We start from the raw sequence: 21275 nt of genomic DNA on the forward strand, positions 1-21275 counted from the left end.
CTTTCATCATTACCCAACGCTTAGGTTTACCTCCACTGTACTCATATCCTTCCATATCCTTGTCTGTACATAATGCCCTGAATCTATTCTACAACGCCCGGAAATCTGCCCCTTCTTTTCTCTGTACCCAACGCACTAGAAGACCAGTACTTAAAGCCTTTAGCCGTATCCTTATTCTACTCCTCCTCTGTTCCTCTGGTGATGTAGAGGTTAACCCAGGCCCTGTAGCCCCCAGTATCACTCCTACTCCCCAGGCGTTATCATTTGTTGACTTCTGTAACCGTAAAAGCCTTGGTTTCTTACACGTTAACATCCGAAGCCTCCTCCCTAAGTTTGAGTTATTCACTGCGTTAGCACACTCCACCAATCCTGTTCTAGCAGTGTCTGAATCCTGGCTTAGGAAGGCCACCAAAAATTCAGAACTTTCCATCCCCAACTACAACATTTTCCGTCTCGATAGATCTGCCAAAGGGGGTGGGGTTGCAATCTACTGTAGAGATAGCCTGCAGAGCTCTATCGTACTATCCAGGTCTGTGCCCAAACAGTTTGAGCTTCTACTTCAAAAAATCCACCTTTCCAGAAATAAGTCTCTCACTGTTGCCGCTTGCTACAGACCCCCCTCTGCCCCGAGCTGTGCCCTGGACACCATATGTGAACTGATTGCCCCCCATCTATCCTCAGAGTTCGTACTGCTTGGTGACCTAAACTGGGATATGCTTAACACCCCGGCCAACCTACAATCTAAACTAGATGCCCTCAATCTCACACAAATTATCAACGAACCTACCAGGTACAACCCTAAATCTGTAAACATGACCTCATTCCGTCAGTAGAGGATGCCTGGTTGTTCTTTAAAGGGCTTTCCTCTCCATCTTAAATAAGCATGCCCCATTCAAAAAATTCAGAACTAAGAACAGATATAGCCCCTGGTTCTCCTCAGACTTGCCCTTGACCAGCACAAAAACATCCTGTGGCGTACTGCATTAGCATCGAACAGCCCCCGTGATATGCAACTTTTCAGGGAAGTCAGGAACCAATATACACAATCAGTTAGGAAAGCAAAGGCTAGCTTTTTCAAACAGAAATTTGCATCTTGTAGCACTAACTCCAAAAAAAATTGGGACACTAAAGTCCTTGGAAAATAAGAGCACCTCCTCCCAACTGCCCACTGCACTGAGGCTAGGAAACACTGTCATCACCGATAAATCTACAATAATCGAGAATTTCAACAAGCATTTTGCTACGGCTGGCCATGCTTTCAACCTGACTACCACTACCCCGGCCACCAGCTCTGCACCCAAATTCAGACAGCTGATGTTCTGAAAGAGCTGAAAGATCTGGACCCTACAAATCAGTTGGGCTAGACAATCTGGACCCTTTCTTTCTAAAATTAGCCGCCGAAATTGTCGCAACCCGTATTACTAGCCTTTTCAACCTCTCTTTCGTAACGTCTGAGATCCCCAGAGATTGGAAAGCTGCCGCGGTCATCCCCCTCTTCAAAGGGGGTGACACTCTAGATCCAAAATGTTACAGACCTATATCCATCCTGCCCTGCCTTTCGAAAGTATTTGAATGCCAAGTTAACAAACAGATCACCGACCATTTCGAATCCCACCGTACCTTCTCCGCTATGCAATCCGGTTTCCGAGCTGGTTATGGGTGCACCTCAGCCACGATCAAGGTCCTAAATGATATTATCACCGCGATCGATAAAAGACAGTACTGCGCAGCCGTCTTCATCAACCTGGCCAAGGCTTTCGACTCTGTCAACCACTGCATTCTTATTGGCAGACTAAATAGCCTTGGTTTCTCTAATGACTGCCTCGCCTGGTTCACCAAATACTTCTCAGATAGAGTTCAATGTGTCAAATCGGAGGGCCTGTTGTCTGGACCTCTGGCCGTCTCTATGGGGGTGCCACAGCGTTCAATTCTCGGGCCGACTGTATTCTCTGTGTATATCAATGATGTCGCTCTTGCTGCTGGTGACGCTCGGATCCACCTCTATGTGGACGACACCATTTTGGCTACATCTGGCCCTTCATTGGACACTGTGTTAACAAACCTCCAAACAAGCTTCAACGCCATACAACACTCCTTCTGTAGCCTCCAACTGCTCTTAAACACTAGTAAAACTAAATGCATGCTCTTCAACCAAACGCTGCTTGCACCCGCCCACCTGACTAGAATCACTACTCTCGGCGGGTCTGACCTAGAGTATGTGGACAACTACAAATACCTAGGTGTCTGGTTAGACTGTAAACTCTCCTTCCAGACTCACATTAAGCATCTCCAATCAAAAGTTAGATCTAGAATCGTCTTCCTATTTCACAACAAAGCCTCCTTCACTCATGCTGCCAAACATGCCCTCTTGGCAATTTCACGCCTGGAATAGCCTTCATTTCTCAGAACAAGAATAGACTGACGAGTTTCAGAAGAAAGTTATTTGTTTCTGGCCATTTTGAGCCTGTAATCGAACCCACAATTGCTGATGCTCCAGATACTCAACTAGTCTCAAGAAGGCCCGTTGTATTGCTTCTTTAATCAGCACAACAGTTTTCAGCTGTGCTAACATAATTGCAAAAGGGTTTTCTAATGATTGTTACGTTCCCCAGTTTCTATGTTGTGGTTTGTGTATTTTCATGTAGGTATTTCAGGAAATGGGTTCCTGAAATTCCTCAACAAGCAGCTGATTGATTTGAAAAACATTGATGATTGGAGAGCTGACACCGCGCCCTCGTCAGGACGCAGCTGTCTCCAATTTACCAACTCCTCCTGAAGCTATATAAGCCCCAGTTGCTCAGTAAAGGGGAACCAGAATTGCTCTTAAAGGGAGTGCTCCTAATCTCAGTTTGTTACCGGTATAAAAGACACCTGTCCACAGAAGCAATCAATCAATCAGATTCCAAACTCTCCACCATGACCAAGACCAAAGAGCTCTCCAAGGATGTCAGGGACAAGATTGTAGACCTACACAAGGCTGGAATGGGCTACAAGACCATCGCCAAGCAGCTTGGTGAGGTGACAACAGTTGGTGCGATTATTCGCAAATGGAAGAAACACAAAATAACTGTCAATCTCCCTCAGCCTGGGGCTCCATGCAAGATCTCACCTCGTGGAGTTGCAATGATCATGAGAACGGTGAGGAATCAGCCCAGAATTACACGGGAGGATCTTGTCAATGATCTCAAGGCAGCTGGGACCATAGTCACCAAGAAAACAATTGGTAACACACTACGCCGTGAAGGACTGAAATCCTGCAGCGCCCGCAAGGTCACCCTGCTCAAGAAAGCACATATACAGGCCCATCTGAAGTTTGCCAATGAACATCTGAATGATTCAGAGGAGAACTGGGTGAAAGTGTTGTGGTCAGATGAGACCAAAATCGAGCTCTTTGGCATCAACTCAACTCGCCGTGTTTGGAGGAGGAGGAATGCTGCCTATGACCCCAAGAACACCATCCCCACCGTCAAACATGGAGGTGGAAACATTATGGTTTGGGGGTGTTTTTCTGCTAAGGGGACAGGACAACTTCACCGCATCAAAGGGACGATGGATGGGGCCATGTACCGTCAAATCTTAGGTGAGAACCTCCTTCCCTCAGCCAGGGTATTGAAAATGGGTCGTGGATGGGTATTCCAGCATGACAATGACCCAAAACACACAGCCAAGGCAACAAAGGAGTGGCTCAAGAAGAAGCACATTAAGGTCCTGGAGTGGCCTAGCCAGTCTCCAGACCTTAATACAATAGAAAATCTGTGGAGGGAGCTGAAGGTTCGAGTTGCCAAACGTCAGCCTCGAAACCTTAATGACTTGGAGAAGATCTGCAAAGAGGAGTGGGTCAAAATCCCTCCTGAGATGTGTGCAAACCTGGTGGCCAACTACAAGAAACGTCTGACCTCTGTGATTGCCAACAAGGGTTTTGCCACCAAGTACTAAGTCATGTTTTGCAGAGGGGTCAAATACTTGTTTCCCTAATTAAAATGCAAATCAATTTATAACATTTTTGACATGCGTTTTTCTGGACTTTTTTGTTGTTATTCTGTCTCTCACTGTTCAAATAAACCTACCATTGTCAGTGGGCAAACGTACAAAATCAGCAGGGGATCAAATACTTTTTTCCCTCACTGTGTGTGTGTATATATATATATATATATACACACTAAACAAAAATATAAAACGCAACATGTAAAGTGTTGGTCTCATGTTTCATGAGCTGAAATAAAAGATCCCAATTTTTTTTCCATATTTCTCAAACGCTGTGCACACATTTGTTTACACCCGTTAGTGACCATTTCTCCTACGCCAAGATAATTCATCCATCCACCTGACAGTTGTGGTATATCAAGAAGCTGATTAAACACCTTGTGCTGGGGACAATAAAAGGCCACTCTAAAATGTGCAGTTTTGCCACACAACACAATGCCACAGATGTCTCAAGTTTTGAGGGAGCGTGCAATTAGCATGCTGACTGCAGGAATGTCCACCAGAGCTGTTGCCAGAGAATTTAATGTTCATTTCTCTACCATAAGCCGCCTCCATCATTTCAGAGAATTTGGCAGTACGTCCAACCAGCCTCACAACCGCACACCACACGTAACCACGCCAGCCCAGGACCTCCACATCCAGCTTCTTCACTTGCAGGATTGTCTGAGACCAGCCACCCGGACAGCTGATGAAACTGTGGGTTTGCACAACCAAATAATTTCTGCACAAACTGTCAGAAACAGGGAAGCTCATCTTTTTTTTTTCTAGTGTAGGCTATTTGTACACATTTGTATTGTGCATCTGCACTGTATGACTATACAAAGAAAATCATGACAGCCAGTGTGGCCATCATTTATGGTTTAGGTTATTGATTGCTATTAATAAATGATGCTATCATCATATACCCCCACATCATCATATCTAAGCACCTACTGCAGCATTGGTTTTGTTTGCCTGCTGTGCTGTGTATCATGTGGAAACAAAGCAGATGAGAGAATCATTGACCAAATGGCCTAACCTTATCTCCAACTGTAGGTCAGAGAATGTGTGGATCAGTAGACCGCATATTACTGATTGAATCAGACACCAAATATCCCTTAACCCTCAGCCACCTTTACTTTAAGCTACTTTACAATACACTCATTAGTTATTAAGGCTGCAATTCTGTGAGGAATAGAGAAATAAAAAAGCTGAAGCACTACCAAGTGGAAGGGCTGTTGTTTGGTTAACTGTTCATGCGTTTCAAAAGAAGACACGGGAGACTTCAACTTTGCATTTCATGGAAATACAAACAAATCCTTTGCACTCTCATGTAGCTGATGTAAACTGTGGTTCTTCTCTCTTTCAAAATAGTCTATGGATTCAACTGAACTAAATGTCACATGCAGTATACTAGCACATAGGGGGGAAAAGAGATTAGTAAAAACAACATCACTCACCGTGGTGCATCATGGGGATTTCCTCATTGCCTGTACCAGGGAGGTTGTAAATAACCACACCAGCGGCTCCACTTTCAGCAGCAGCCAGGATCTTCTCAGCGAAGGTGCAGTTTCCCCTCTGAATAAGGGCTATCCATGGCTCTGAGCTATTAAAGCTAGTCTGGGGCCCACAGGCTAAGGGATCTGAAATAGGAAGCGTCACCTCTCCGGAAGCTGAGATGACAGGAGAGTGGGCCCCATATAATCCACACTCACAGCTTTGTAACACCGTTTTGTTGTCACTTGTGTTCCAGTAACGCGTTTGAATGGTAGCCATCCAAAATACCATGTTCGCCCCAGTATTTTGAGCAGTTATCAGGCAGAGCAATGTGAAAAAGACCAAGCCAAAGCAATGTGTGCCTCTCTTCCCCATTTTCCTCTCAAACACACTCGCAACGCCTGTAGTTGAGTCAAGCCCTGTCTTCCTGATCATCGGCTGCCTGGGGTGCTGTACTGTAGGCAGTAAACTGACACCTTCCTTCTCTGTAACCTAAACCAAGTCTACGTCAGTCGTGGTTTCTGTTATCTTAGTGGACCTTGCTCACTAGCTTTGCGTTTGTTTAGTCCAAGTTTACCTGTGAATGCTAGTCTGGGAAAATATTATATAACATTTACACTATCATTGATTTGACACGATTTTGTTTGTGATATTTAAGTGTTGTAATCCAACACATCATGATGTCTTCATTAGTTTCGGCCAGTGTGCTATCGAAAGTGTAAGAGGAAATGTTCTAGCAGGATTTAAAATTAGCAGTGTCAACAAACACATTACATATCAACACTACTGCTGCCATAACAGTGCACAAGATAATAAATTATACAGTAGGCTTGAAACACCAAAGATCAAGCAAAATAATTTTGGAAATTCCTTTGTTTACAGCATTACAAGCTGCATAGTTCCATGTATGTTTTCCAGAGCCCATGTAGCTTGTCTTTATGATGTGGCATCAGGAAACATTAAGCATGTGAATATGGAAGACGACTTGACATAAATATTTAGTAAAAACCCCTTAAGAAAATGGTTTACGAATCCTCTTTAAAATGTGATTATTTTATTTGTTGTTGAAATTATACTTACGTTTTTTCAAAATACTCAAAACCCCAGTTTAAAAAGAGACAATTAGCTCAAAAGATATCTACAAAAGTATTTCCAGTATTTAACAATAAAACGTGTCTGGCTAATCATGTTAACAATTTGGTATTTGGCATTTTATTAGGATCCCCATTAGCTGTTGCAAAAGCAGCAGCTACTCTTCCTGGGGTCCACACAAAACATGAAACATGACATAACACAGAACATTAATAGACAAGAACAACTCAAGAAAGAATACATTAATTTCAGACAAGACAACACATACTGTGGTCCAATATCTATACCAAAGCAATGTCAGTCATTCTATACACCTTGGTGATGATAACCTCCAATTTATCTCCTCCCAGATGACAGAGGTCAAGGATACACACAAAATGGGTGTCTTTCAGCTCCTCAGCAGTTGCTAAAATCTCCTCTGAAAGAACAAAATTAAGAAAAACCAGCATACACAAATTAACTTCAGAGTATTTAAATTGTTGGAAACATTATGTATGCAAACCTCCTAAAAACAGTGTCTACATTCTACACTGAGTATACAAAACATTATGAACACCTTAACTGACCAGGTGAATATGATCCCTTATTGATGTCACTTGTTAAATCCACTTCAATCAGTGTAGATGAACGGGAGGAGACAGGTTGAAGAAGGATTTTTAAGCCTTGAGACAATTGAGACATGGATTGTGTAAGTGTGCCATTCAGAGGGTGAATGGGCAAGACAAAATATTTAAGTGCCTTTGAACAGGGTAAGGTACTAGCTGTCAAGAACTGCAACGCTGCTGGGTTTTTCACGCTCAACAGTTTCTTGTGTGTATCAAGAATGGTCCACCACCCAAAGGACATCCAGCCAACTTGACACAACTGTGGGAAGCATTGGATTCAATATGGGCCAGCATCCCTGTGGAACACTTTCAACACCAGTCCATGCCCCGACAAATTGAGGCTCTTCTGTGGGCAAGGGGGGGGGGGGGGGGGGGTGCAACTCAATATTAGGAAGGCGTTCCTAATGTTTGAGTATACTCAGTATGTAATTAATCAATGCCTAATATTATATGTGTAGACAGAATCTACCATATAAAGTTTGATTTGACCCTGTACTGTACAATGTAATCAATACTCAGTCTAGCCTCAGAAATGGACAGCGCATTTGATTTGCCATAACTGCTTTCTTAAGTGGAATCTACGTTTTAGAGTTGAAAGACCCACTTGGAGGTCAACCTTAGGAAATATGATATTGTAAAAATGCTTGTGAGCAGGTCATGAACCACGAATAGTAGTCTGCTTGAAAATAGCCTGGAGTTTCACCTTAGCTAGAAGCAGTGCCCCATGACTTGCTCTCAGGGGTGTGCGTTTACCCTCCCCTCCTGTCCCCCTCTACCCAGTGTGTTACCTGGTTCAGGGAGAGCAACCTCACTCTGGCTCAGGGGGTCTGCGAGAGGGCAGATGAAGCCTGCAGACAGGCAGGAAAGAAGTGTGTTGTCATGGGGGTCTTGAGGTAGACCTAAGGACCTGGGGTCCCCAGATGACATCACAGGAACAAAGGCAGCATCGATGGCCATCTGCTGGTTTATACCTGCCAGAGAGAGACAATGAAAGTAGTAAAACAATGAAATTATAGACTTTTTTTTTGGTACTTTTTACCCCTTTTTTCTCCCCAATTTCGTGAAATCCAATTGGTAGTTAGTCTTGTCCCATCACTGCAACTCCCGTACGGACTCCGGAGAAGCGAAGGTCGAGAGCCATGCGTCCTCCGAAACAAGACCCTGCCAAGCCGCACTGCTTCTTGACACAGCCGCACCAATTGAAGCCAGCCGCACCAATGTGTCGGAGGAAACACCGTACAACTGGCGACCGAAGTCAGCTTGCAGGCGCCTGGCCCGCCACAAGAAGGCTCACTAGAGCGCGATGGGACAAGGAAATCCCTGCCGGCCAAACCCTCCCCTAACCGGACGACGCTGGGCCAATTGTGCGCCGCCTCATAGGTCTCCCGGTCACGGCCGGCTGTGACACAGCCTGGGATTGAACCCGGGGCTGTAGTGACGCCTCAAGCACTGCGATGCAGTGCCTTAGACCGCTGCGCCACTCGGGAGGCCCTGAAATTATAGAATAAAATATAAATAAAACCACTAAGGATGTACAAAACAATCAGGGGTGAAAGATTGTATTTCTTCCCGGTACAGGACCTCCGATGTGCACAAATTATTTTTATGGGCCTAATAGTAAAGACATGTCATCTATAAAAATGTATTACCTTTTAAAAAAATGGGGCACACAACCAGGCATGTCAAACAAATCACATCTGCACACGTTGGTCCACTCTAAAATAATTCCAGCATCTAAAACAGTGCACTGTGCGACCAACATTAGATGAATGGAAAGAGATGGATGGAAATCTATTAAAACACCCCCAAAAAGTATGACATTCGGCGATTGTCATTAGGCATAATTGATTGATGTGTCCACTCACTGGTGTCTGCTTGCGTCATGGCCCGGCCAGTCATCTCTGCCTGCGCAAAATTTTACTGTTCACCTCGAATCACACCGCATTTTGGAGCTATACCACCGGGTTTTCAAGTCCATTTGCTCATTTCTCATGCGGCTGACAGGCGCTAACGATAGATTATGGTGCGATAGCCTACAGTTTTCATCTTTGATTTAATTATTGTGATAGGCTCATGTTTTACCAGCACGCGTACCGGCACTATTTATTTTGCCGGTAGTCTGTACCGGACCGGCTTACCTTCACCCCTGAAAACAATAAAAATCACAGATTAACTCCAATCAAATGAAAGAAATTACAAATAAATGCTGTACATGAGCTCTACATTACCTAATATTGTGATCTTATAGTATCCTTTGCAGGTTACTGGTGAGAGGGTGTCTGTGGTTTGCTCTGGAGTCCACCTGGCAGCATGTAGGTTACTCTGCTGCAGCAGAAGGGTCTTGTCGTCAAATCTGAATCTCTGAGAAAGGCTCTCCGAGTACACACCACCAGGATGTAAATATTCTAACACTTCTTGTCTCTGCTTCGGCCATGAGCTGCTTTCCCAGGATGTCCAATCACAGTCTGCAACTGCTCTCTCTCCAGTAGCGCCTTCACTCTGTGGAATATCTTAGAAACAAAATACAGTAGGCCTACCAGTGTCACTAACCTTGTTGTAACATCCCACATTAATGATGCGATGGCAAGTAGTTTCCATGGTTTCCAGATAAACAGTATAGTTAATATCTCAGGCTAGCCCCTGCACTACACTAGCCATGCTTAACCCATGAAGAGAGGAATAGAAGTTAGGCCACATAGATAAGTGGTGAGATAGTATGTTAATGTGGCACAACACTCTTATACCTGATGGACCTCGTTGTCCACTGGCTCTAGTTTGGTCTGGGTTTCTTTCTAGTGGACCAACTTCCTCTTCCTCTGATTCAGAATCACTCTCCTCTTCCTGTTCACCTAGCTCTTCTTCTGTTAAGCCATGGCCAGCCTCTCTGTGAACAGACAAAGCTCTCATTATAACCTGAGTTACTGGGTGGGTCCCTGATGGGCATAGAGAAATTATTACAGTGACCTGGTATGATGGAGCATAGAAGTTGATTCATTACCTTTTCTCTTGCATCCTGGCACGAGTAATATAGCATCGCTTCATCACTCTAAAAGACAACAGAAAATGATTCTAAAACATTAAAGTGAAAATATGCTAATCCAATTTCAAATGCCATAGGAAAAGGGGAGTTACCGGTACAATTTTGAATGTTTAATAGCTTACCCTTGTTTTAGGGCAGCCATACTAAACAAGTGGACCGTGGTCCGGATCCAGACCCATAACGAGGTCAATACAGACCGCGGGTCCCGACAAGATTATTATAATAATTTAACACACATAAAACATGTCATAATGTGTAGAATTGCAGGAAATTAGCTTTAAAACGGCACAATTTTTCTCCGCCCCATTTGGGGATTATTCACCTCTTCTTTGGTTGTTTTCTTTTCCTTCTGCTGGGTGAGCTCTGCACACTAGAGGACGATGTTTCCCTGTTTATCGGAGTCTCAGTCACTTCTACAGTCCTCTGATCACTGGGTGGGTCAGGTACAGTCACAACAGACTGAACCGTCTGCTGGAGAGAACCAGGCATTACATTCTAAACTTTCCTTACCAATGACAATATCAATACCTATAAAGTTCTGTACAGGCAACTGTTCTTGTTTTTTTGTCTTGTAATGCGTCCTGTTTCTTTTTCATGTAAAAAAACCAACACATCTACTTTAGAAAAATACTATAAGTGTGTTGAATTCACATGAAGTGTGTTATACATCTATGAAACCTACCTGGTCTGACAGAGTCTCCTCTGGCCATGTCACATACTGCACAGCCATGATCTGTCCTTGGATTGCCAGCCGCTTGTGCTCACGATAATGCAGACCCTCCATCTCACTCTTCAGTTCATTTGCAGCAACTAGAGGAACTTGAGCTGAGATGGGAAATACAGTGCATTCGGAAAGTATTCAGACGCCTTGACTTTTTGCACATTTAGCTATGTTTCATCCTTATTCTAAAATGGATTAAATAAAAACATTTCCTCAATCTACACACAATACCCCATAATGACAAAGCGAAAACAAGTTTAGAATTGTTTGCAAATTTATTACAAATAAAAAACAGAAATACCTTATTTACATAAGTATTAAGACCCTTTGCTATGAGACTCGAAATTGAGCTCAGGTGCAACCTGTTTCCATTGATCATCCTTCAGATGTTTACCTGTGGTAAATTCAATTGATTGGACCTAATTTGGAAAGGCACACACCTGTCTATATAAGGTCCCACAGTTGACAGTGCATGTCAGAGCAAAAACCAAGCCATGAGGTCGAAGGAATTGTCCGTAGAGCTCTGAGACAGAATTGTGTTGAGGCACAGATCTGGGGAATAGAACCCAAAAATGTATGCAGCATTGAAGGTCCCCAACACAGGGGCCTCCATCATTCTTAAATGGAAGAAGTTTGGAACCACCAAGACTCTTCCTAGAGCTGGCTGCCTGGCCAAACTGAGCAATCGGGGGAGAAGGGCCTTGGTCAGGGAGGTGACCAAGAATCTGATGGTCACTCTGACAGAGCTCCAGAGTTCCTCTGTGGAGATGGGAGAACCTTCCAGAAGGACAACCATCTCTGCAGAACTCCACCAATCAGGCCTTAATGGTAAAGTGGCCAGACGGAAGCCACTCCTCAGTAAAAGGCACATGACAGCCTGCTTGGAGTTTGCCAAAAGTCACCTAAAGGACTCTCAGACCATGAGAAACAAGATTCTCTGGTCTGATGAAACCAAGATTGAACTCTTTGGCCTGAATGCCAAGCATCACTTCTGGAGGAAACCTGGCACCATCCCTACGGTGAAGCATGGTGGTGGCAGCATCATGCTGTGGGGATGATTTTCAGCGTTAGGGACTTGGAGACTAGTCAGGATCGAGGGAAAGATGAACATAGCAAAGTACAGAGAGATCCTTGATGAAAACCTGCTCCAGAGCACTCAGGACCTCAGACTGGGGCGAAGGTTCACCTTCCAACAGGACAACGACCCTAAGCACACAGCCAAGACAACGCAGGAGTGGCTTCGGGACAAGTCTCTGAATGTCATTGAGTGGCCCGGCCAGAGCTTGGACTTGAACCCAATCTAACATCTCTAGAGACCTGAAAATGGCTGTGCAGCAACGCTCTCCATCCAACCTGACAGAGCTTGAGAGGATCTGCAGAGAAGAATGGGAGAAACTCCCCAAATACAGGTGTGCCAAGCTTGTAGCGTCATACCTAAGACGACTCGAGGCTGTAATCGTTGCCAAAGGCCCTTCAACAAAGTACTGAGTAAAGGGTCTGAATACTTACATAAATGTGGCATTTTATTTTTTATAAATGTGCAAACATTTCTAAAACCTGTTGTTGCTTTGTCACTATGTGGTATTGTGTGTAGATTGATGAAGGGAAAAACAGTAATCAATTTTAGAATAAGGCTGTAACCTAACAAAATATGGAAAAAGTCAAGGGGTCTGAATACTTTCCAAATGCACTGTAATTATGAAAATGATTTAAATGGTGATGTCTGCTGTAGTTAAAAACAAGCATACAAAAAAAGGTGGTGCATATTACAGACAGATGTAGATCTTTCCTTCTTGAAAAAGGTTCACCTCTTTTACCTGAGCCATCTGCCACTGACTGTGTGAAAATCAGAGGGGCATGAGGGAAGCAATAATGGCCACCAACAACAGTCTTCTTCAGCATGACGCTGTCCTTCAGAGTCTTGGTCCATTGGATGAAGCTCTTCACCCTGGGGTCCGACACGTAGGGCTGGCCCTTGTGATACCCTGAGGGAAAACTACATCTGATAAAGTATAACAACTACATACTAGATCTTCACAAAGTTGCAGTGTGTTTCTCCATTTATTCCTTTTTAAATAGAGCAGTTTTACTGTTGAACTTCTGTTTCACACTGTATCGCATTTTTTGTATAAGGGGAAATTAGTTTTTATTATATATTGTATTACTTTTATTAATCTACATGTATTCTGTACTGATGAGGAAGATCTGCAAGTAAGCATTTCACTGTACTGTCGTCACACCCGCTGTATTTTGTGCATGTGACAAATAACCTTTGATTTGATCTTTTGTTTCTTTGCAAATGACAGCAGCACTTACCTGTTGTGAATATCTGTGTCTCACAGCTGCTGGTGAGGTAAGGGAGTGAGTCTTGCTCTTGACACTTCCTCATCTGAGTGCAGACCAGGTATGTCACTGCAATGGGAGAGTGCAGAGCAGGGGGAAAATAAGTACAATTAGGGGAGTTCTGTTCAGTTTACCTATGGAATTGTTGGTATTATACTAAATTTAATAGTCATATTTACTTGGGTATATCCCATTGAATATTTCTGGTTGTGAAGAAGCAAAGATCTCCAAAATGAAAGGAATATTGGATGTTCCATCCACTGCATGGACCCAGCGGTATGTCCAGTATTTTTCTGGGCCTGCAAAAGAGGGAAGAAATTATGGGCATTTGTGTTACATTTTCACATGGAATGACCTAATAGTGAGAAATAAGTGACTAGTTCAAGTGTAATGAGCAACTCTTACCTGTGTTCCCCTTATTCTTGATTCTCTCCACCCGACTCACAAAAGTTACCAAGCCAATGACATCACATGCAGAATTGCTGGCCAAGCTCTCCAGTTCTGATCTAGAAGAAAAACATTTATAAGCTAGGAATAAGTAGTTCAGGCAGATAATAAAGACTGCTTAGTAATGTTGGAAATGTTACCCAGGGAAAGGCCTTTGTTTTTACATAAAATCTCATTTCAACTGCATAATGTGGTTGTGAATTGACCTAATGGCGAACTGGTAGGAAACCTCGGGCAAGCCCCATTGAGGCGGCACACTCTTGGCTGGAACCACAGTAAGGACTGCAGTGGGATTCCGTGGATTCAGACACATTTCTGTAAGACAGGCGAAGTAAAAATTCATATTAAAATGAACAGTTTCGCAAAGTACTCAGAATCAGACAGAATGTTCACTCAAAATGACTAATCAGGAGTGTCTGCATGGCAACATACTGGTAATGTTGATTTACTAAGTTGTGAATGACTAGGTTGAGTTCAGTACCTACTGAGTGAAAGCTCTTCATTCTGTGGTTGTCTATGTGAGGTCGTGACCTGTTTTGATAGCTCTGCTTGAGGGTGTAATTTTGGAGATAGAGCACAGTTCCAACATTCAGTCTCTGGTACCATTCTGGACACAGCTCATTCCACAGGACAAGGGACATGGTGCCACTCTGGTCTGCAACCTCAAAGTAGGCCTGGAGAATAGAGAAATAAACATAAAGAGAGGGTAAATCCTGATGAGACACTTCATACAGAATACTGACAACATTCGAAGAGATGTTAATTATAGTGTCAGGGTTGAGTAGAGAAGAGATGGTGTATTGGTCAATGGTATGGTATAGATACATGATTATACAGTGCCTTTGGTAAGTATTCAGACCCCTTGACCTTTTCCACATTTTGTTACGTTACAGCCTTATTCTAAAATTGATTAATTAAATACATATCCTCAGCAATCTACACACAATACCCCATAATGACAAAGCGAAAACAGGTTTTTAGAAGTGTTTGCAAATCTATTACAATTGTTTTTTTGTTTTTTTTCTTCACCTTTATTTAACCAGGTAAGCCAGTTGAGAACAAGTTCTCATTTACAACTGCGACCTGGCCAAGATAAAGCAAAGCAGTGCGATTAAAAACAACACAGAGTTACATATGGGGTAAAAAAACAAAGTCAAAAAAATACAACAGAGTGTGCAAATGTAGCAAGTTATGGAGGTAAGGCAATAAATAGGCTATAGTGCTAAATAATTATAATTATAATTAACACTGGAATGCTAGATGTGCAAGAGATTATGTGCAAAGAGAGATACTGGGGTGCAAAAGAGCAAAATAAATAACAATATAGGGATGAGGTAGTTGGGTGGGCTAATTTCAGATGGGCTGTGTACAGGTGCAGTGATCGGTAAGGTGCTCTGACAACTGATGCTTAAAGTTAGTGAGGGAGATAAGAGTCTCCAGCTTCAGAGATTTTTGCAATTATTTCCAGTCATTGGCAGCAGAGAACTGGAAGGAATGGCGGCCAAAGGAGGTGTTGGCTTTGGGGATGACCAGTGAGATATACCTGCTGGAGCGCAGACTACGGGTGGGTGCTGCTATGGTGACCAATGAGCTAAGATAAGGCGGGGATTTACCCAGCAGTGATTTATAGATGGCCTGGAGCCAGTGGGTTTGACGACGAACATGTAGTGAGGACCAGCCAACAAGAGCGTACAGGTCACAGTGGTGGGTAGTGTATGGGGCTTTGGAGACAAAACGGATGGCACTGTGATAGACTACATCCAATTTGCTGAGTAGAGTGTTGGAGGCTATTTTGTAAATGACATCGCCGAAATCAAGGATCGGTAGGATAGTCCGTTTTACGAGGGCATGTTTGGCAGCATGAGTGAAGGAGGCTTTGTTGCGAAATAGGAAGCCGATTCTAGATTTAACTTTGGATTGGAGATTCTTAATGTGAGTCTGGAAGGAGAGTTTACAGTCTAACCAGACACCTAGGTATTTGTAGTTGTCCACATACTCTAGGTCAGACCCGTCGAGAGTAGTGATTCTAGCAGCGTTCGATTGAAGAGCATGCATTTAGTTTTACTAGTGTTTAAGAGCAGTTGGAGGCTACTGAAGGAGTGTTGTATGGCATTGAAGCTCGTTTGGAGGTTTGTTAACACAGTGTCCAATGAAGGGCCAGATGTATACAAAATAAAAAACAGAAATACCTTATTTACATAAGTATTCAGACCCTTTGCTATGAGACTCGAAATTGAGTTCAGGTGCATCCTGTTTCGATTGATCATCCTTGAGATGTTTCTACAACTTGATTGGAGTCCACCTGTGGTAAATTCAATTGATTGGACATGATTTGGAAAGGCACACACCTGTCTATATAAGGTCCCACAGTTGACAGTGCATGTCAGAGCAAAAACCAAGCCATGAGGTCGAAGGAATTGTCCGTAGAGCTCCGAGACAGGATTGTGTCGAGGCACAGATCTGGAGCGACTTACAGTTAGTGAGTGCATACGTTTTTCATATATATATATATGAGCGGCGCAGTGGTCTAAGGCACTGCATCGCAGTGCTAACTGTGCCACTAGAGATCCTGGTTCGAATCCAGGCTCTGTTGCAGCCGGCCGCGACCGGGAGACTCATGGGCGGCGCACAATTGGCCCAGCGTCGTCCAGGGTAGGGGAGGGAATGGCCGGCAGGGATGTAGCTCAGTTGATAGAGCATGGCGTTTGCAACGCCAGGGTTGTGGGTTCGATTCCCACGGGGGGCCAGTATAAAATAAAATAAATGTATTCACTAACTGCAAGTCGCTCTGGATAAGAGCGTCTGCTAAATGACTAAAATGTAAAAATGTAAATAAATTAAAAAATCCTGTTTTTGTTTGTCATTATGGGGTATTGTGTGTAGATTGATGGGGAAAACACATTTTAATCAATTTTAGAATAAGGCTGTAACATTACAAAATGTGGAAAAAGTCAAGGGGTCTGAATACTTTCCGAAGGCACTGTATGTTTATGCCTCACCTGGTATGGGTAATCAATCTTGAGTCCAGGTTTTCCATAATACCGCAGTCTGGATTTATGAATCACCCTCACTATCAGGGGTAGAGGTCGAAACATGCATCCGAGAGACGACTCTAGATCACACAGGAGGGTCATCTTTGACACTGTTGAAGACATAACATCTTATCACAATTTCTGTGGGAGGTTGTAGTTTCTCACAAAAGTCAGCAACTGAAATTCTCATCTTACCATCCAGCACCACGTCTGATGGGGGGACATCTGGAACCCATACTCTGCCTTCAGGATCCTCGTTATTCCAAAGAGACAGGTAATGCTTACGGCCCACCTGCAGGGGTGAATCACTTTGCAATGCCACAATGTTTCCAAAGCCATCCTTTGAAAGCATGGGGAGGGAATCCAAGTCCTTAATCTTGCGCAACACATTAGACTCCTTTGAACCATGTTCAATCTTCTCGATGCAAACACAACCCTGACCCAATCTTCTCTCATTGTAAACAAACGAGCACTGGGTGATGTTGATATCAATTCCACTGCGAATAATGTTTTTGTGGATCAGATTATTTAAACTACGGTCAAGAATGCACTTGGCCTGCCAGACTCCATCAGTCACTGTCATGTCATAGCTGTAGCTGTCAGGAGGTTGTTGTTGTTGTCTAACATTTTGTTGTTCTGTCAAATATCTCTGAAGTCCAATGACAGCTACAGCATCAGTTTTGTCCATTTTAAGTGTAAGTGTTTTTGCAGTAAAGAACTGTTCCAAAGTAGAATGTAAGAAAGAATTAGGATTATTTCCAGTCAATGGATCGGAACAAGCCGATATGTTTTCAACTTCTTCGGGCATCATTAATGCGCAACAGGCCATGCACTGGGGAAAACGGGGTTGTTTACAACTAGCTAGCTAGCTTGCATGTATGCCTTGGCTAACAAAGTAGCTAGCTAACTTTAGCTCTGTAAACAAAGATTTTAAACAGCCGTTTGCTGACCACGCAAACAAGCGTTAACCATCAACCTAGTGCTAGCTGTATCGGTCTTGCCAAATCCAATAATATAGATAGCTTTATCTTGCAAAAAAACTATAGTAGCTAACTTTAGATACTTAGTTAGCTAACTCAGCTGTTGGCCAGTCAGCTAACTAAAGCGTTAGCATGCTAATGACGTTCCTGATGAACAACAATGAACAGTATCCGTTCTTCCGTTTTATGACTAGTTGACTAGCTAGCTAGTTTTTTACTTACAAAGGATGAGAAAGTCACGACAAGTTGGTTGGAAACATTGTAGCTAGCTAGTTACAGCATCTCAGAGAGTTCCGCTTTTGCTTCGGCGGCAGTGGATTTGAATTTTGGAAGCGGTTATTCCGCACATCGAAGCAGTGCTGGAATGCCCCAGTGACGCACACAGTGCTTTGCATATATATTATGAAGGCTGGCTACACATTTATTAACAGGACTTCTTTCACAGAATTACATCAGAGAAAATCATCTTCAATTGCACATTAACGCATTCATGTCCATAACATAAATGTATAATTTATTTTGGTACAATTGTTCTCTGAGTTTACTGATGGACAAATCTGAATACTTTTTATAAATCGGCCAACGGGTTTGTATGCAATGAGTTTTTGATATTGTACTATACTGAACAAAAATCTAAACGCAACAATTTCAAAGATTTTACTGAGTTACAGTTCATATAAAGAAATCAGTAAATGAATTTGGCCCTAATCTATAGATGTCACATGATTGGGAATATATGCATCTGTTGGTCACAGATACCTTTAAAAAAAGGTAGGGGCGTGGATTAGAAAACCAGTCAGTATCTGGTGTGATCACCAATTGCCTCAGGCAGCACAACACATCTTTGTCGCATAGAGTTGATCAGGCTGTTGATTGTGGCCTCTTCAATGGCTGTGCGAAGTTGCCGGATATTGGCGGGAAGTGGAACACACGTCAATCCAGAGCATTCCAAACATGCTCAATGGGTGACATGTCTGGTGAGTATGCAGGCCATGGAAGAACTGGGACATTTTCAGCTTCCAGGAAATGTGTACAGATCCTTGCGACATGGGGCCTTGCATTATCATGCTGAAACATGAGGTGATGGCGGTGGATGAATGGCACAACAATTGGCCACAGGAGTTTGTTTACATGGTTTCTCTGTGCATTCAAATTGCCATCAATAAAATGCAACTGTGTTCGTTGTCTGTAGCTCATGCCTGCCCATACCATAACCCCACCACCACCATGGGGCACTCTGTTCACAACCTTAACATCAGAAAATCGCTCACCCACATGATGCCATACATGTGGTGCGGTTGTGAGGCCAGTGGATGGTACTGCCAAATTATCTAAAATGACGTTGGAGGCGGCTTATGGTAGAGAAATTAATATTCAATTATCCTGCAGTCAGTATGCCAATTGCACGCGCCTTCAAAACTTGAAACATCTGTGGCATTGTGTTGTGTAACAAAACTGCAAATTTTAGAGTGGCCTTTTATTGTCCCCAGCACAAGGTGCACCTGTGTAATGATCAGCTTCTTGATATGCCACACCTGTCAGGTGGATGGATGCTCACTAACAGGGACGTAAACAAATGTGTGCACAACATTTGAGAGAAAAGCTTTTTGTGCATATAGAACATTTCTGGGATCATTTATTTCAGCTCATGAAACATGGGACCAACACTTTACATGTTGCATTTATATTTTTTGTTAGGTGTATATTTAGTACTTGGACACATGGGGTTACTGTTTTTTTTTTACACGTTTCATGAATCAAGACATGTGAAGTAAGTGTTCAAATGATCAGATAATAATGTTTGGTAAACAGATTGTGTGTGTATATATATATATATATATATATATATATATATATATATATATACACACAATCTAAAGAAATCCTCTGTCTCTCTCTCACTCACCCCTGAAGTATATGCAGTATAAACAAATCCAATGGAGATTGGAGAGAGAGAGAGAGAGAGTATGGAGGTAAAATTGTGACTTAATTATACAAGCATGTAAAGTATGATTTGCACATGTAAAATATGAGTTGCACCTGTATACTGAGTTTTGTAGTTGCAAAACATATTTGCAAACATGTAACTTACTTTGAGAATAAATGCAACAACACTTGCAAGCGCATAACGTGATGTGTGAATAAACACAACACTTGCAAGCATATCAATTGATTTGTGAATAAATTCAATAAGATTAGCAAGCATGCAACTACATTTCAGAATGAATGACACTCATTTACTAAACTTGCGACTGGTGAATCTTCTGTGAATCAAAACTACATTTGGCGATGTCGAATCTGTGCGCTCAGAGTTTTGGCGCTAATTTTGCAACTAACCTGTGCCAAAAGTTTTGCAGTTGTAAAAAAAAATTCTGCAAGCAAGCCGCACAGAAAAACACTAGCTCTGGTGGACACGGCTTTTTCTTCCGACCAATCAGGTGAGGTGTTGTCATTCTTGAACGTGCTTTCACGTTTTACAAGGTTCCGGTCTGGAAGCACGTTTCCACTGACTGTGCTAAATATGGATAACATTTGTTAAAAAGGTGTTGGTTTGGAAGATGAAGGGAAGAATTCAAACGAGTGTTTCCACATAGCATAACCGCTACAAAACGTATGCTAGCTAGCTAGCCTCTTCTATTGGCATTACATGACTGGTTAGTTAGTTAGCTAGCATTAAAGACTTCTGGCTAGCCTGTATCTAGTGGTTCTTACGTTGTGTATCAGAGCAATAGGTCTAGCTATGTACTTGTCATTTGGTTGAGACTAACACTAGTTTAGAAAATAATTGTTTGCTCTGTGTATATTTGGTGTGTAGTTGGTTGGCTTTGCTAGTTAGCAAGCTGAGATATCTGCTCAAGTTGGCTAACGTTAGTTAGCTTGCTAATAATATTTTGAGGAGAACAGGCTACCTCCCTTTATAATCAAGACAAGAGAGGATGGGGAAGAAGATTAGATGTGCAGTTGCTTCATCTGGCTGGTGCAATGCCCAGGCGAGATGAGAGCTAACTGCCATGAGATACTTTTGTATATATAGTGTATGTGGATACCCTGTGTAAAGAATTGAGCAGACAGCCATGCAGTCTCCATAGACAAACATTGGCAGTAGAATGGCCTTATTGAAGAGCTTAGTGACCAGGCGAGATGAGAGCTAACTGCTACGAGATGAAAAGGTGAGATCTCAGATTCTATCTTGATTCCTGATTAACATGATCCTGTGGGTGGAGGGCTTCTTGGCAGCAATCCCCTTCGGCACGCTGGTGGCCAAACCACAAAGCCATGATGGCCACCAGCGTGCTGAAGGGGATGGCTGCCAAGAAGCCCTCCACCCACAGGAGCATGTTAATCAGGAAGAAGTCTGCAAACAAAATCCTGAGAGGGAGGGGAGAGAAAAGGTGTGTGGGAGGACAGGACAGTGAATATCTCAATGGAAAGATGTCAGGTCCCACCAGTCAATATCATTTGATTCATTATGATTTAAAAGTAAAAACTGATCCTAGATCAACACTCCTACTTTAAGACGTTTTTTGAATACGGGTCCAGATAAGACAAGTTGAC

The 21275-nt window shown here is 42.9% G+C and overlaps 2 protein-coding genes across 9 annotated transcripts in view; both read right to left on the reverse strand.

Moving 5' to 3' along the window:
- LOC311142381 (E3 ubiquitin-protein ligase RNF128-like) overlaps positions 1-5966 on the reverse strand; it is a 52680-nt gene extending 46714 nt beyond the window's left edge. For 3 of the 5 annotated variants that reach the window (XM_084178030.1, XM_084178029.1, XM_084178033.1), the window contains exon 1: positions 5424-5964. In XM_084178030.1, coding sequence (XP_084034156.1) covers positions 5424-5895 — 472 coding nt within the window. In that variant the 5' untranslated portion in view covers positions 5896-5964. Of the gene's footprint in view, positions 1-5423 lie in introns of all 5 variants that reach the window. The other 2 variants (XM_084178032.1, XM_084178031.1) reach the window with 2 other exon arrangements.
- Positions 5967-6644: 678 nt separating this feature from the next.
- On the reverse strand, positions 6645-18081 carry LOC311142530 (RPA-related protein RADX-like). Of its 4 annotated transcripts, XM_084178195.1 has the most exons (17): positions 17943-18027; positions 16936-17458; positions 16708-16850; positions 14190-14382; positions 13915-14023; positions 13667-13767; positions 13441-13560; positions 13235-13330; positions 12736-12903; positions 10880-11022; positions 10520-10668; positions 10156-10203; positions 9902-10041; positions 9386-9667; positions 7946-8128; positions 7119-7214; positions 6645-6970 (listed from the first exon to the last, which is right to left on the reverse strand). In XM_084178195.1, exons 2-17 carry the CDS (start codon positions 17426-17428, stop codon positions 6834-6836), a joined length of 2601 nt encoding a protein of 866 aa, XP_084034321.1. In that variant the 5' UTR covers positions 17429-17458; positions 17943-18027; the 3' UTR covers positions 6645-6833. The 4 variants fall into 4 exon arrangements, with proteins under 4 accessions (XP_084034321.1, XP_084034318.1, XP_084034320.1 ...); XM_084178192.1 differs by having other exon boundaries at positions 10520-10665; positions 16936-18081; XM_084178194.1 differs by lacking the exon at positions 7119-7214 and having other exon boundaries at positions 10520-10665; positions 16936-18081.
- Between the last annotated feature and the right edge of the window lie 3194 nt (positions 18082-21275).

This window comes from Coregonus lavaretus (genome assembly GCF_964263955.1).
Source record: "Coregonus lavaretus genome assembly, chromosome: 15".
NCBI classification, from domain to species: Eukaryota; Metazoa; Chordata; class Actinopteri; order Salmoniformes; family Salmonidae; genus Coregonus; species Coregonus lavaretus.

Bases quoted from the DNA above. Each gene is read 5' to 3' on its own strand.
- LOC311142530 (XM_084178192.1), bottom strand. From the start codon at position 17,569: ATGGCCTGTTGCGCATTAATGATGCCCGAAGAAGTTGAAAACATATCG. The intron at 12,904-13,234 runs GTAAGTGCTGCT...GTTTTCCCTCAG, and splicing joins GACACAGATATTCACAACAG to GGTATCACAAGGGCCAGCCC. The intron at 8,129-9,385 runs GTAATGTAGAGC...TCTCTCTGGCAG, and splicing joins CTATAAGATCACAATATTAG to GTATAAACCAGCAGATGGCC.